The 14,823-nt window shown below is 36.2% G+C and overlaps 1 protein-coding gene across 3 annotated transcripts in view; it reads left to right on the top strand.

The window, feature by feature from the left end:
• The window catches only part of grik5 (glutamate receptor, ionotropic, kainate 5), a 98,102-nt gene that overhangs the window by 66,217 nt on the left and 17,062 nt on the right, over positions 1–14,823 (top strand). For all 3 annotated transcript variants that reach the window (XM_077209894.1, XM_077209900.1, XM_077209905.1), the window contains 11 exons: positions 1,055–1,233; positions 1,488–1,541; positions 9,614–9,775; positions 9,900–10,052; positions 10,223–10,327; positions 10,892–10,999; positions 11,879–12,082; positions 12,253–12,366; positions 13,318–13,427; positions 13,696–13,869; positions 14,017–14,182. In XM_077209894.1, the coding sequence (XP_077066009.1) occupies positions 1,055–1,233; positions 1,488–1,541; positions 9,614–9,775; positions 9,900–10,052; positions 10,223–10,327; positions 10,892–10,999; positions 11,879–12,082; positions 12,253–12,366; positions 13,318–13,427; positions 13,696–13,869; positions 14,017–14,182 (1,529 nt within the window). The remainder of the gene's footprint in view (positions 1–1,054; positions 1,234–1,487; positions 1,542–9,613; positions 9,776–9,899; positions 10,053–10,222; positions 10,328–10,891; positions 11,000–11,878; positions 12,083–12,252; positions 12,367–13,317; positions 13,428–13,695; positions 13,870–14,016; positions 14,183–14,823) is intronic.

The raw sequence follows: 14,823 nt of genomic DNA, 5'->3' as shown, positions 1-14,823 counted from the left end.
TGGCATTTCCATCCAACATTTTTTTAAGCGATATTTCAAAATGCGCATAAAAATAGGTGGATGGAAACGCCAAAATACGCATTAATTTGTACAATAAAACAAATAAAAAAAAATACATAAAAAACGTATGCGCTCAATTGAGTTGGATAAAGCTATTGTGACCACATCTTAGTAAGCATAAAGATAAATAGTACACATAAATATTACATTAAATAATCAAATGTTTAATAAAACATTTTCATCAACACTTCAGTAAGTTTATGTATAATCAACTATCTTGCATTGTTCAACATTGTGGATTTATTTATTCACTAAAACACATTAATGAAACCTTAGAGACAATAATGAAAAATCTTTTTTGTTTCCTTAGAATTTAGGCATCTCATAATTAAATGGCTACCGTTTAGAACAGGTTTTGCATTGGGAAAATGCCTATGATGTCCTACAATTGTGGCAGCTCGCTGGGTTTTGGAACTGAGCTCTAGTCACTGTCACATATGAGTCATTAAGCACAAGGCTGGTCTGGGTCTGATAATGTTTGTTTCAGAGTGTCACAGCACTGGTCTCTGGTGGAAAACAAGATCTGAGTTCACTTTATAATGCAGCTGTGGGAATAAGACAGTAAAATATCAAGAAAGAGACATTTAGTGGAAGGAAGTGAACAGAAAGGGCGAAAATCAGAATGAACGAGAGAAATCAGTGAAGGAAAGACAGAAAAAGGGTAGGTATTGAGAGCGAGAGAATGAGAGTGTGGAGAGCATTGATTTCTCTCCTCCCTCAAGCTAATTAAAGTTTGGCACTGGCTTTACTGGCTCTTTCTGTGCATGCAGGCTCCCTTGAGAGCCCAGCTAGTTATTTACATTTTCACTGGGCTTTGTGTTGCCACCGACTTCACAGCAGCATTGCAAACGGACAGATGCATGCTGTTAACAAACAACCTCAGACACAAACCATATCAGGTACACTACATGAAGCCGGATTTGGCCCTTAATTCCAGTGGGCTGTTTGAGCATCAATATGCTTCCGGGCCAACAGCTCGCTTTCTTCCCCGCAGGTCTGTTGAGACTGGAGGAGCTGATAAGGCGTTTTCTGATCTCTCGAGAGACGCTGTCAATCAGGATGCTGGATGACAACCTTGACCCCACTCCTTTACTGAAGGAGATTCGTGATGACAAAATAGCCACAATAATTATTGATGCTAACGCATCTATTTCTTACCTTATACTGAAAAAGGTAAGCATACAGTTACATTATCTAAATGATGTTGCTTTGGCTCATTTCACATTCATTCATTCTCTTGTCTTCGCCCACCTCAATCGCTCACCTTGCAATTCAGCTTTGTTCAATATATCTGCATTTTAATGTATAGATAGACACTATAAATATCATAATTCTGCTCGAGGACTGCACTTAATGAGCACAACATTTTCTGCTTTTTACGTAATGACATTTTTTAATTGTCTCTTTCCTCTTGCCTGTCTTTTTAGGCTTCAGAGTTGGGAATGACATCAGCGTTTTACAAGTACATCCTCACGACTATGGTAAGATAGAGGAGGAGTTCTTGGCCTATTTTCCTGTAGATATATTCATGCCTGGAGCCCCATCTTTTGAATTAACAATTCATCTTTATTACGCAAACCCGCTCACACTTCTCAAGCCAGCCCCCTCACAGCTTGAACTGCATTACATACATTTCTACTGTATAACCTACAAACACAACACACACCTAATCTACACTACTAAAACATATAGTACTAGTCTAACCTACCGTGTTATATTCAGCTTAAGGCTGGAATCCACTACACAAATCAGAACACATTTTAAAACACTAGGATCATACACTTTCTTATTTTATTAATGTTTACAGGAAAAAAAACTGGACATTATACATTTAACGACTGAGGATCACCAACTACAAGACTTTTAAGTTGTTCTGAACACACGCAGATGCATGTGCCTTGATGCTTGGTGACAAATGAAAATGTTTTAAATTTGGCTCAAAATATGTCTGATTTTCTCTGAGTGGATAAAATCATAGTCTGAAGCTAAAAAAATTGAGTCTGTTTTCATCATACACTGTGGTTTTCTTTAAAATCCATCAATTCAGTAAACCATGTCATCTTCACCTTATACACTCTACTGAAAACTCTAGTTACTAGTCTAATCTAGGGTTGCCAACTGTCCCGTATTAGCCGGGACGTCCCGTATATTGGGCCTAATTTATTTGTCCTGTACGTGACCTCCCTTATCCTGTTTATTGGCTGCTACGTTGATCTAACCACTGACTGATACAACAGCAACACTTGAGAATGATCACGACACCCATCATCATCCAATCACAGCCCACCCTCATGCACATCAGACCATACGAATAACAAACTGTAAATTGAGAATGAATCATTCTTTTGAGACAAATCATTGTTTGATTTGCGAACAGAATCCTCTGCTGTCTGGTCCCTCCCGGTTCGATCCGGATTCGGTTAAGGAATAGAACAAAATAAACATCAACATCAAAGCACAATACACAAATCAAGGGAAGAGTAATATTCAGAGAAAAAAAATTTATTTTGAATGAGAGAAGGGTGGATGCTAGAGGGATGTCTTGAGGAAGAGTATTCGCTAAAAGACCTGGCTCCAAGGGTTACAGACTGTTGAAACTGACTGAATATGACACAGCCCCAGCTAATATATTTTTCACCAGCCAACAACGTGATTATTGTTTATGAGTCCAACATCCAGCCATGCAAGAAAACATGAAATCTACCTGAGGGAATAATATGCTGTGTGATTTGCTGCTCAAGAAAAATTTCTGATTATTATTAATGTTTAAAAAAAAAAAAGTCAAATGAGATTTATCTTAAATAGAAAGCTTTTTTAACATCAAAAATGTCTTTACTGTCACTTTTGATTAATGCATCTTTACATCTATTACTTTATTTAATTTCTTTGAATTTTTTATTTTTTTTGGAACTTTTACTGACCCCAAACTTTTGAACTTTTAGTGTATAATGTTACAAAAGCTTTCTATTTCTGATAAAGGCTATTAATTTGAACGATGGTTTGTGTGTAGTGTGACACTTTTTTTGTATGACATTAAAATTAGTTTTAGAATTAAATTGTACATAAATAGGTTAAGCAAAACAAATGTGTTTATGTCTGAGAACTTTTTATACACATACTTAACTGCAGACTCTGAAATGACAAACACTGTGTGATACAATACAAATATTTTGGGTGTCCCTTATTTATATAAAGAATCACGATTGTCCTTTATTTTCCTTTTCTGAAGTTGGAAACTCTAATCTAATCGAACATTTTAATGAACCATACGCTACTAAAACCTCTAGTCAGTAGTCTAACGTATCACTCAAATCTAAAGGCCTCACTAAACTAACATCAAAGAACTAGCATTATGGCGCTTACTCCGTGCCAAAATCAAACATCCGAACGACCGACCGAACGTCTATCCGAACGTCTTGTACTTTTGAGCGTCTTACCGAGCGGGTGACCCATGTGACGACCTGACGTGACGTCAACGTCTTGAAATTAGCAGTTTTTTAACCATGCAAGTATCCAAGCTGATGTGTAAAGACTATAAATGGACATGAAAGGCAATACATATAAATATTGTACCCCTAAAACAACACTAAAACATTTCTTGTGAATCCTGTGCATGTAAGGCTATGTGTTTTACTTTCAAAGAGCAGAAATACTGTAGGCTAGCCTTTATACAGACATTCAAACGTCTTAATATGACCAATATAATCATTTTAACTAGTTTTTATTGTTAATTTTATTGCTCAATCAATGTACAATGTACAAAAAACAGACCCAGAAGGTTTTCATAAATATAAATATTAGATTTATATCTTTGGAAATGTATATAATAATATATATATATATATATATATATATATATATATATATATATATATTTTATACATGTATACATTTATATTTGAAACTGTTGTGACCTGTGAATCTACAGTTTAAAATATTTAATAATAGATAATAAATGTTATGAACTTAAGACCTATTTATGCATCTTTATTGTTTGTGTTTGTTTGTTTGTTTGTAAACAATGTTGTGTTGAGAATAAGAGTTTCTGTGTTGGAGTTTTGGGGGTCACCTGTGGATTGTAGTAGCACCTCCTAGTGCTCCAATAATAGGATATTCCAGAAATGTAAAAGCTACTACGCTTTACTGTAATATGAAATATTGTTACTAGAAGTTTTATATAGCATAATTAAAATAATGAATTTACTTTTCCAACAAATATTTAAAAAATTCACAATTATACGCTAATGAACTGGTAGGGCTATTACCACACAGCATCATTGAGTCAGGAGACTGAAATAAGAGGTTAAAATGAGATCAGATCCAGATGGATTAAGCTGTGATAAAATATTTGCTGTTTATTTATTGAATTTGAATGTTACGTGTAACAAAATGCTTTCTCTGTATTCAGGTTTCACTGTAATAATAATGCAAAAACGTGTACACTTCAAATCAAAATTTATTTATTTTTTATAAACTTCGACAAAAAGTAGGCCTATTATTTGAGAATAAAAAAAAAATACATTCAAATCCAGAGCTTAAAAGTAAGTAATTTTGTCCAAAAACTAATTAACAAGCCTTTCCAGAGAGCTATACTGGCATCTAGTGGTAACACCATGAAATTACAGGTTTTATTTTATTTTCTCTCAACAGATGGCGCCTATCTGATTTATGGCGCCTATCTGATTTAAACAACTTAATTTAAAAGGCCTAGTTTCTATATTAATCTGAAATACTGCATTAATTAAAATTTTTGGTATTATTTTTAATGGGAAAAATGTACCATAATTATTGCATAAATATTAATACATTTTTTTAAGTTGGCTGCCAAAAATATCAATATTGGGAGTTGTCACTACAGAAAATATGTATTTATTAGTTTGTTCAATATTAAAATAGTATAACATAAACCTATTTTAGTTAATACTTTGATGTATACGTTACAATTCAACCTTTACAGTGGACCTGCCTATGTTCTCAACCGCTAGAATCTGATTTTTCATAGTCAGCTCTGGATGTTTTAATTGAGGTTATACAATATAAACACATGTTCAGTTTCCATAGAAGACAAGTTGATTTTGGTGTAAGGTCGAGAATGAAATAAAGAACATAATTTTTATTTGCATTTACAGAGATACTGTATCTACTTGATCAAAGATATCTTCCTGAGATTCAGACATATCTTAACCTCTATAGAGTAGGAATCAACGTTTATATTTATCTGAGACCACAATTGTTACATTTGTAAAATCAATTTGTCTGATATAAATGGTCAGTAGCCTATGGCTATGGACTTTTTAATTCATAGTCTATTTGATTTGTAGCCTATATGCATACAAAAGCAGATAGGGCTGCAGTTTTCGCTGCATTTGAATGTGTTAAAGCGTATTTCCATGAAATATGAGACATGGTCTGTTCCTAAAACTTCCGTTTTAATGGGAGATAGAGAAAAATTATGTGGAATATCTCGTGCTTTTCCGAATTAGCCGTCAATGCCCGGTTTGTTAGCCTAACAGCCTCTGCTCTATTTAACTTTTAATAATACACAGCACATCTAAATCAGCCAATAATCAAATGTGGACTAGTTAGAGGATACAATAGAAGCATAAGAAGTTAAACTAAGGTAAGAAAAACACAAACGTGTTACAACGTGTTTTCACACGTAAACAACATGTTGGGAAGACCATCGGTTACTCGCACTTCAGTTCCGACCGGTCGCCATGGGAACGCGTTAACAACACGTAAGCACATGTAGGAACGTGTTAAAGATGATTTTATGAAATTATCAATAATTTCGTTTTGCCTCATTGTTTATATGTGGTAGACATGAAAATCAACGAACCTTAATTACAAAGTAAAGTATATTCAGCTGATTAGCACTGCTATATTATATCTAAATGTAATATTAGAACTCTTATACAAATGTTTTTAATAAACCTTTCACTTTAACATTTATGATGTCTATTTTTGAAAGATCATGATAATTTAGTAGGCTAATTTTATTAAGACTGAGATTATGCTTGATTAGATTAACTTTTTATTAAAACTTGTATGCATGTTTTTAATCTATATTACAGTTTTCCTGAATTGCTGAAACACTTCTTGGAACCATCATTCAGTTTTTCAAAACCTTAAACACAAAAACAAATTTTCAAACTACATTCAGAGAACATCTGACTCTTCTTTCAAAATAATAAAAAAAATTACTCAAAACCATTGTATCTGTGCTCAAAATCAAACAGTGCTTTCAGATCATGCACACAAGAGTCAATAAAATATATATATATATATATTTGCATTATTATTACAGTCAAACCTGAATACAGAGAAAGCATTTTTTTACACGTAACATTCAAATTCAATAAATAAATAAATAAATAAATAAACAGCAAATATTTTATCACAGCTTAATCCATCTGGATCTGATCTCATTTTAACCTCTTATTTCAGTCTCCTGACTCAATGATGCTGTGTGGTAATAGCCCTACCAGTTCATTAGCGTATAATTGTGAATTTTTTAAATATTTGTTGGAAAAGTAAATTCATTATTTTAATTATGCTATATAAAACTTCTAGTAACAATATTTCATATTACAGTAAAGTGTAGTAGCTTTTACATTTCTGGAATATCCTATTATTGGAGCACTAGGAGGTGCTACTACAATCCACAGGTGACCCCCAAAACTCCAACACAGAAACTCTTATTCTCAACACAACATTGTTTACAAACAAACAAACAAACAAACACAAACAATAAAGATGCATAAATAGGTCTTAAGTTCATAACATTTATTATCTATTATTAAATATTTTAAACTGTAGATTCACAGGTCACAACAGTTTCAAATATAAATGTATAAAAATATATATATATATTATTATATACATTTCCAAAGATATAAATCTAATATTTATATTTATGAAAACCTTCTGGATCTGTTTTTTTAAATGAAAGGCTACATTTATTAATTTGGAGTGTTTTTTATGGACTATGAGAACATTGTACATTAGGCAATAAAATTAACAATAAAAACTTGTTAAAATGATTATATTGGTCAAATTAAGACGTTTGAATGTCTGTATATAGGCTAGCCTACAGTATTTCTGCTCTTTGAAAGTAAAACACATAGCCTTACATGCAAAGTATTCAGAAGAAATGTTTTAGTGTTGTTTTAGGGGTACAATATTTATATGTATTGCCTTTCATGTCCATTTATAGTCTTTACACATCAGCTTGGATACTTGCATGGTTAAAAAACTGCTAATTTCAAGACGTTGACGTCACGTCAGGTCGTCACGTGGGTCACCCGCTCGGTAAGACGCTCAAAAGTACAAGACGTTCGGATAGACGTTCGGTCGGTCGTTCGGATGTTTGATTTTGGCACGGAGTAAGCGCCATAAGCATAAATGGAAGCCGACTGTGGTGTCGCCTCATGTCAGAGTCAAAAACTTGCACTTGAACACATTGCAAAGACTACAGCCAACAGCCAATGAGCACAAACTTTCTGTCTTCATTAGAGGAATAACTCTTCATACCAGAAGGTGGAAGTATGCTGTATTCATCATTCAAAAGGGGAAGGAGCTAGGACTGCAGATATACAAACCGTAAACAGCTTTGTCGTTTGCTTGATTTCATTATTTCTGTTTTTCTCCTCGAGCACGGGTTCACAAAGCTGAAATGCCAACCAGAGTGGTTTCTCTCATCGAAGGGCTCCGCTGCAAATTCAACACGCTCAATCATCCAAAGAGATGCCAACAGGGGTCCAACCAGTGCCACCGGTGCAGAACACACTGCAAACTTTTTCCACTATTGAACCATATTATTGTAGCAGGGCTCTCAAGTCTCACACACGAATTTCAACCCGTTCACACGCCACACCTTGTATTTCTCACGCTGAGGAGTAAGGGAACTTGACCCGCTATACAATTAATGGACGAGGCATAGGCAAACGAAGGGAAGTTCTCTGCCGAGTTCACAGCATCTGTCTCGAGTTATACAGAGTTAAATGCTAGCTACCAGCCAATCAGAAATTAGAATTAGTTGTTTCCGGGTAAATTATGTGTTCCCGCTGCAAGCTCGTTCGTTACTAGACAACACGCGCGCACACGGAGTGGAAGCAGTGGAAGTTGAAAGAGCACGATCTGATGAATGCGGTTTGCGGACATCTTCATTTATTTAATTTTTTTTTAGCATTTTGATTTTACGATTCCTGGACGATATCTCTTGCCTGTGATCAAAGACAGTGAGAGCTGATGTTGAGGAGTATAGCCAAATTCGTGCTAAATTATTTTTGATGCATTCAAAAACTCTCCAACTGCTTTTAAAGGGGTCATCGGATGCAAAATACACTTTTATATGGTATTTGCAAATAAATGTGTCTTTGCAGTGTGTGGACACAATCACCATGCAATGAAAAAAATCCATTCACTTTTTTTTAATCCTTTTTTAAACGGGTCACTGTGAACAGAGCTGTTTTTGAAGAGGTAAAAAGGGTGTTGTTTTACACAACCATTGAGAAATTTTAACCAAAGTATCTTACAAACTTTACATGAAGACCCAAAAGAATCATACCAACTTGTGGAAAATGGGCATCCGATGACCCCTGTAAAGGTGACCGGTTTGGGTCTTGTCGACATACATGCTCGATCAGGGCAAGTTGTTATGACACAATGTTATGTACATTGAGCACTGATGTTCAGTTGACTTGTTTGGGGTCAAATTTATTTGTATTTTTCAATATGTATTTTTTAAATATAACTATTTATTTTATTTGGATGAATTTGTCTTTTTATCAGATTTAACAATTGTTATAATTTCCATTTGTGCTGGTCAATTATGAACAATAGGCAAAATTGAACTGCTAGCAAAAATTGAAGCGAATTTGGTCGGGTCGAGGGACCGCTGCTGCAAATATTTGGGTGGCTCCTCCCCTAAATCTCACTCTAAACTTTTGATAAAACTTGAGAGCCCTGTTGTAGTCTACTAGTCTACTCAAACAAACGTTACTCAAACCTTGCAGGCATTTCTGAAACCTTTAGGCTACGTTCAGACTGTCAGTCTAAATACGACTTTTGTGCATATCAGATTTAGCTAGTGTAAACGGCCAGAAATCACATGAAATACGTTTTTTTTTTAAATCCATTTCGAGCTACATTCATATGTTTTTTGAAATCCTATTCAAATCGCATTTCTGGAAATCCAGCCTGACTGCTTAGATCAGATTTCACGTGGTTTATATGGCTTTCTCATGGCATGTAAAACGTAAACATCAGACGTTTATAAATTAATAAACACTGTTACTGGATTCCTGACATGGATCAGTCATTAGATTTAAGAAACTTTGGTTCCCTGTTCGTTATATTTTAAAATAGGAGGCGATTGTAAATCCACCTCATCACCTACTGATCCACTCAAATACCAATTATCCAGTACTATTCACTATTATGATCTGAGCTCTATGTCTATATATAAAATAAACCTAATTGTTCTTTAAAATTTCCAATACACACACACTGATGTTCCCTCTTGTGTGATGTCATTCCTGTGTGTGTGCAGGACTTCCCGCTGCTGTGGTTGGATGATATAGTGGATGAGCAGTCAAACATCTTGGGCTTCTCAATGTTTAACACCACCCACCCGTTTTACCTGGAGTTTATCAGGAGCCTAAATCTGTCCTGGAGAGAGGGCTGTGACATTAACCCGTACCCCGGACCAGCGGTAAGACACACACACAAACACAAAAACTATCAATGTATAACACACAGAATGCTTACTCTAAACTCTCTCTGTGTGTGTGTGTGTGTGTGTGTGTGTGTGTGTGTGTGTGTGTGTGTGTGTTCAGCTGTCGTCGGCCCTGCTGTTTGATGCGGTCCATGTGGTGGTGAGTGCAGTGCAGGAACTCAACCGGAGTCAGGAGATTGGCATCAAACCTCTTAGCTGCACCTCCCCTCAGATCTGGCAACACGGGACCAGCCTCATGAACTACCTGCGTATGGTCAGTGTGTGTGTGTGTGTGTGTGTGTGTGTGTGTGTAGGGGTAAATTAAATTCCACTTGAAAGTCCTCCATGAATGTTTTTTCTGCTTAGAGAGCACCCATTGTGTTATTAAAAGTAACATAGCTGTTTCTATTCTCTTTCTCTTTCTCTCTTTAATGTTTTGATCAGGTGGAGTATGATGGCTTGACAGGTCGTGTTGAGTTCAACAGTAAAGGCCAGAGGACCAATTACACCCTCCATATCCTGGAGAAGCACAGGGGAGGCCACAAAGAGGTTAAAGGCACATACATACACATTTACTTAGATATCTAATTGGGGACATTCCATAGACTTCTACTGTTTTTATACAACCCTAAAGGCCTGGGTCTACTTAATTTCCATGTTCCACTCCGTCTTCCATTCAGTCAAGCCTTTCAAAGTGTTCTCCTTTGGCCACGAGTGTGGAAATACGCATTCTGCACGTGCAAATCACTCAAGTCACACCAGCGCTGCACCAGCGCACATGCGCTGGTGCAACGTCCGTGTGGTTACAAAAATTGGGCTGCACACAGACGGGGTGTGTGGATGTCCGCGGACCCTCCTGATTACGAAAATTACGTCACGCAGATGGTACGCGGATGTCCGAAGTATACTTTGGCCTTAATCCTAACAGAAAAATTTCTGCACTTTCACAATTTGTAAGAAAAAACAGAACAAATAAGGACATCACCCAAAAGGATTTTAGCTCCATTCTGGGTACAGATTTGTCCCCAAATTATGGTTAAGACACACACATATTTTGGATAGTGGTACCATTGTTGTTTTGATTGCTTAGTTTCTGAACCATCTCTGTGTTAGATTGGAATCTGGTACTCTAATAACACTCTGCTGATGAACTCCACCAGTCTGGACATCAACGTCTCTGAGACTCTGGCTAACAAGAGCCTCATCATCACCACCATACTGGTGAGAGCCAACTGCACCACAGCAGGCCCAAATAGCCCACTTATGTTCACAGGAAGTTTACCACATCTACATCAGTAATTCCTGTCTTAAAACTGAAACTCTTAATTAATTATTTACACAATGAAAAGATAATTTACAGCATGTCTATCATGATAGAAAGAACAGTCATTACTAAGTGAGTAATTCACAGATCACTAAAGCTTAAATGATCATTTCATTTTAACAAAATTAATCAAAAGATATTTCAAAATATAGACATCAATTCCTGTAATTTTATCTAATATGATGGTGTGTTTTAAAGTGTGAGACAAACAAACTAACACGACAAAACATCACAGAATTAATCAGATCCCTCACTAAAATTTGCTTATATTTGTGTTGTGTTCCCATTAGAAATAATCTCACTTCTTGTCACTTCCAGTCATTAAAGGACTGTCTTTTGTTAGTTAGTTCGTTAGTTATTTTTGTTAAAGGGGTATTAAAAATTATATAACAAAATAAAAAAGTGAAAAAACTATATACAGAGGAAAATCCTGATTGATTATCAATTAAAACAATATTCCCAAGAAAAAAAAATGTTTGGGCTGAAACATATTGATTAGAGAAGGGACAAAAATGAGAACTGTAATATTTCTTAATAATGTTTTTCATGTTAGAATTTAGTGTGCGTCACCTGAAGACATGGTAAAGCAACATATGCTTCATCTGAAATTATTAAAATTAAAATTCACTGCTGTTTTCTTAATTGTGATATTGTGATAAAAGAAAAAAAAACATGTAAAATTTTTAATGTAATATTTTAATCCAATACAGTAAGATGAAAGTGATGAGGCCATTAACTTGTACTGCATACAGAAATGTGTGTGTTTGTGTGTGCAGGAGAACCCATACATGATGAGAAAGGTGAATTACCAAGAGTTTGAGGGGAACGAGCAGTATGAGGGTTTTTGTGTGGACATGTTGAGAGAGCTGGCTGGTATCCTCAAGTTCAACTTCCGCATCAAACTGGTGGATGATGGCCTGTATGGGGCACCTGAACCCAACGGCTCGTGGACGGGCATGGTGGGAGAGCTGATCAACAGGGTATGTAGTCGTACTCATCAACTTGTTCTCTACTGAAATAACAGGTATTTTCACACGTTTGCATTAAATTCAATTCTGTCATTATCCTTACTGTGTCTAGATGACTTTCTAAGAATTTTTGTTGTGCTTCTACAATGTTTTATTGCTCTCTCCTTCTTTCTTTGGAACAGAAAGCTGATATGGCTGTAGCTTCTTTTACCATCACATCTGAGAGAGAGAAGGTCATTGACTTCTCAAAACCCTTTATGACCTTGGGCATCAGTATTCTCTACAGGGTCCATATAGTAAGACACACACACACACACACACACACACACACACACACACACGCACACGCACACGCACACACACACACACACATCATACAAAAACATATTCTTTGTGAATGACCTCAGACGGACTGACAAACTTTATAACAAGATGTATTGCTGTGGACTGTCAGAATGTGATAGGCTTGTGTTCAATGATATGGGGGGGGGGGGGGAACAGTTGCAACAATGTATTTAAAAATATCTTAATTTCTGTGCTTTTCTAATCAAATGTTGTGATTAATTGAGATTAATTTGAATAAGGAATTGGCACATAAAGTAATTAATTTGTAATTAATTTACATTAGGAATTGAACTCATAATTGTTGTTGACTGATTTCAGGTTTTAATACCCTTAGAGAGACCAATTGTGTTATAAGCAAAACCTGACTCGCACTCACTTAAACGGAAAACTGGTTAGTAAAGAATTGGCTATATATCTTTACTTGGTAAACACTAAACCGCAAATTCTGCTTTCGATGGAAGAGATTTATTAAAAATCCATTTCTGGCGACTCTGTTGTGCCGTGTTGATCAATAGCGCCATCTTGCGTCCGGAGTAAAACATGCAAGATTAAACCATTTGAATGAACTGAGAGGATGAGATGATACACATTAGTGCAAATAGCTTGATATTTGAAATTCGATGTGAAATTCTCTGCTTGTCCTGTCCTGAATGATAACAGCTAATACAGAGTGTATAATCTGGATAACTTAGATAGATAGATAGATAGATAGATAGATAGATAGATAGATAGATAAATAGATAATGTGTCTAAATGCCTAAATATGTAATACTGCATTTACTTAATTTATGTAATTAATAGATTGAATATTTATAGTGTACCTAATCCCTTTTGGCTTTTATTGCTGCCACTTTCCTTCAGTTGCATTAATTTACCTCTCTTTCTCTTCCACCGTCTCTCAGGGCAGGAAGCCCGGTTATTTCTCCTTCCTGGACCCCTTCTCACCGGCTGTTTGGCTCTTTATGCTGCTGGCTTACCTCGCTGTCAGCTGTGTGCTTTTTCTTTCTGCTAGGTACACACACAAACGTACATCAACACTCTCTAAAACTGCTAAAAATCATGGTCTTAATCAGTGTGTTTGTCTTGTTTTCCAGTAAAAATATATTACCCTTTATAGTATAGTGAATAAATAAATATTTAATGCTTAATGCAAGATTCTCCCCACGGACTCACCTCTCTCTCTCTCTCTCTCTCTCTCTCTCTCTCTCTCTCTCTCTCTCTCTCTCTCTCTCTCTCTCTCTCTCTCTCTCTCTCTCTGTGTGTGTGTGTACTTGTGTCAGGTTGAGTCCGTATGAATGGTATAACCCTCACCCGTGTCTGCGTGAGTGTAAAGATCTGCTGGAAAATCAGTACACGCTCGGAAACAGCCTGTGGTTTCCTGTCGGGGGCTTCATGCAGCAGGGGTCAGAGATCATGCCCCGAGCCCTATCCACACGCTGTGTTAGTGGGGTCTGGTGAGTTTGAGCGTGTGCTGGGGCTCCATATGTGTTGATGTTCATTTTAACAGAGTCAATGGACACATTACACAGCACAGCTATGGGCTTTTTGCACTCAGCCTCCATCATTTATGTCCTCTCTCTCTCTTTTTCTCTCTTTTTTAGGTGGGCATTCACTCTTATAATAATCTCCTCATACACAGCGAATCTGGCTGCTTTTCTGACTGTGCAGAGAATGGAAGTGCCAATTGAATCACCTGATGATCTGGCTGATCAAACCAATATACAATATGGCACCATTCATGGAGGAAGCACCATGACCTTTTTTATGGTACAAATCACATGATACTAAAATTTAAGTGTATACACATCTATAGGGACAGAAATATGAAAACATGCTGGCTTGCACATGTGAAGTTTCATTCACATGTGGATCATACACAAGTATACATCTCATTAACCTAGGTGTTTTTATGCATTTTTACATTTATTCCAAAATAATAACTAAAGGCAGAAACAATTTAAACAATATATTTTATTTGTTCTTTTTAATCAACTTATTTTCATCAATCATCAAGCTTGATAAACGCTGGTCACAGACACGAAAATGTACTTTTAATTTCTCCAAGCTGATTGCTCACTACAAAAAAAAACGTTTTCAGACCATTACAAGTTTGATTTTGACGTGACATGAAGTGATGATATCTAAGTGGCTGAGTTGTTGCTTAATTTTTAATTAGTCCTCCCATTAACGCCATCATTTTGACATTCAGACTGATTCGTGAATGTAACAAAAACAAGAGGCGGGATTTATCGCACAAACCAATGATATCCAATCATAGTGCGATGAAGGCATTGCCTCCTCTCACGTGACTTTGTCACTTCTTAATTACCCCCAACAAACGCACTGAATGCTGGGGGGTCTATTAAAACTCAATTGGCTCAGGGGAGGCAAGAGAGACGGGGTGTCCC

Source organism: Siphateles boraxobius, unplaced genomic scaffold (genome assembly GCF_051911475.1).
Source record: "Siphateles boraxobius isolate OS27281-9 unplaced genomic scaffold, OSU_SipBor_1 12, whole genome shotgun sequence".
NCBI classification, from domain to species: Eukaryota; Metazoa; Chordata; class Actinopteri; order Cypriniformes; family Leuciscidae; genus Siphateles; species Siphateles boraxobius.
This window is presented reverse-complemented; position numbering and strand designations above follow the sequence as displayed.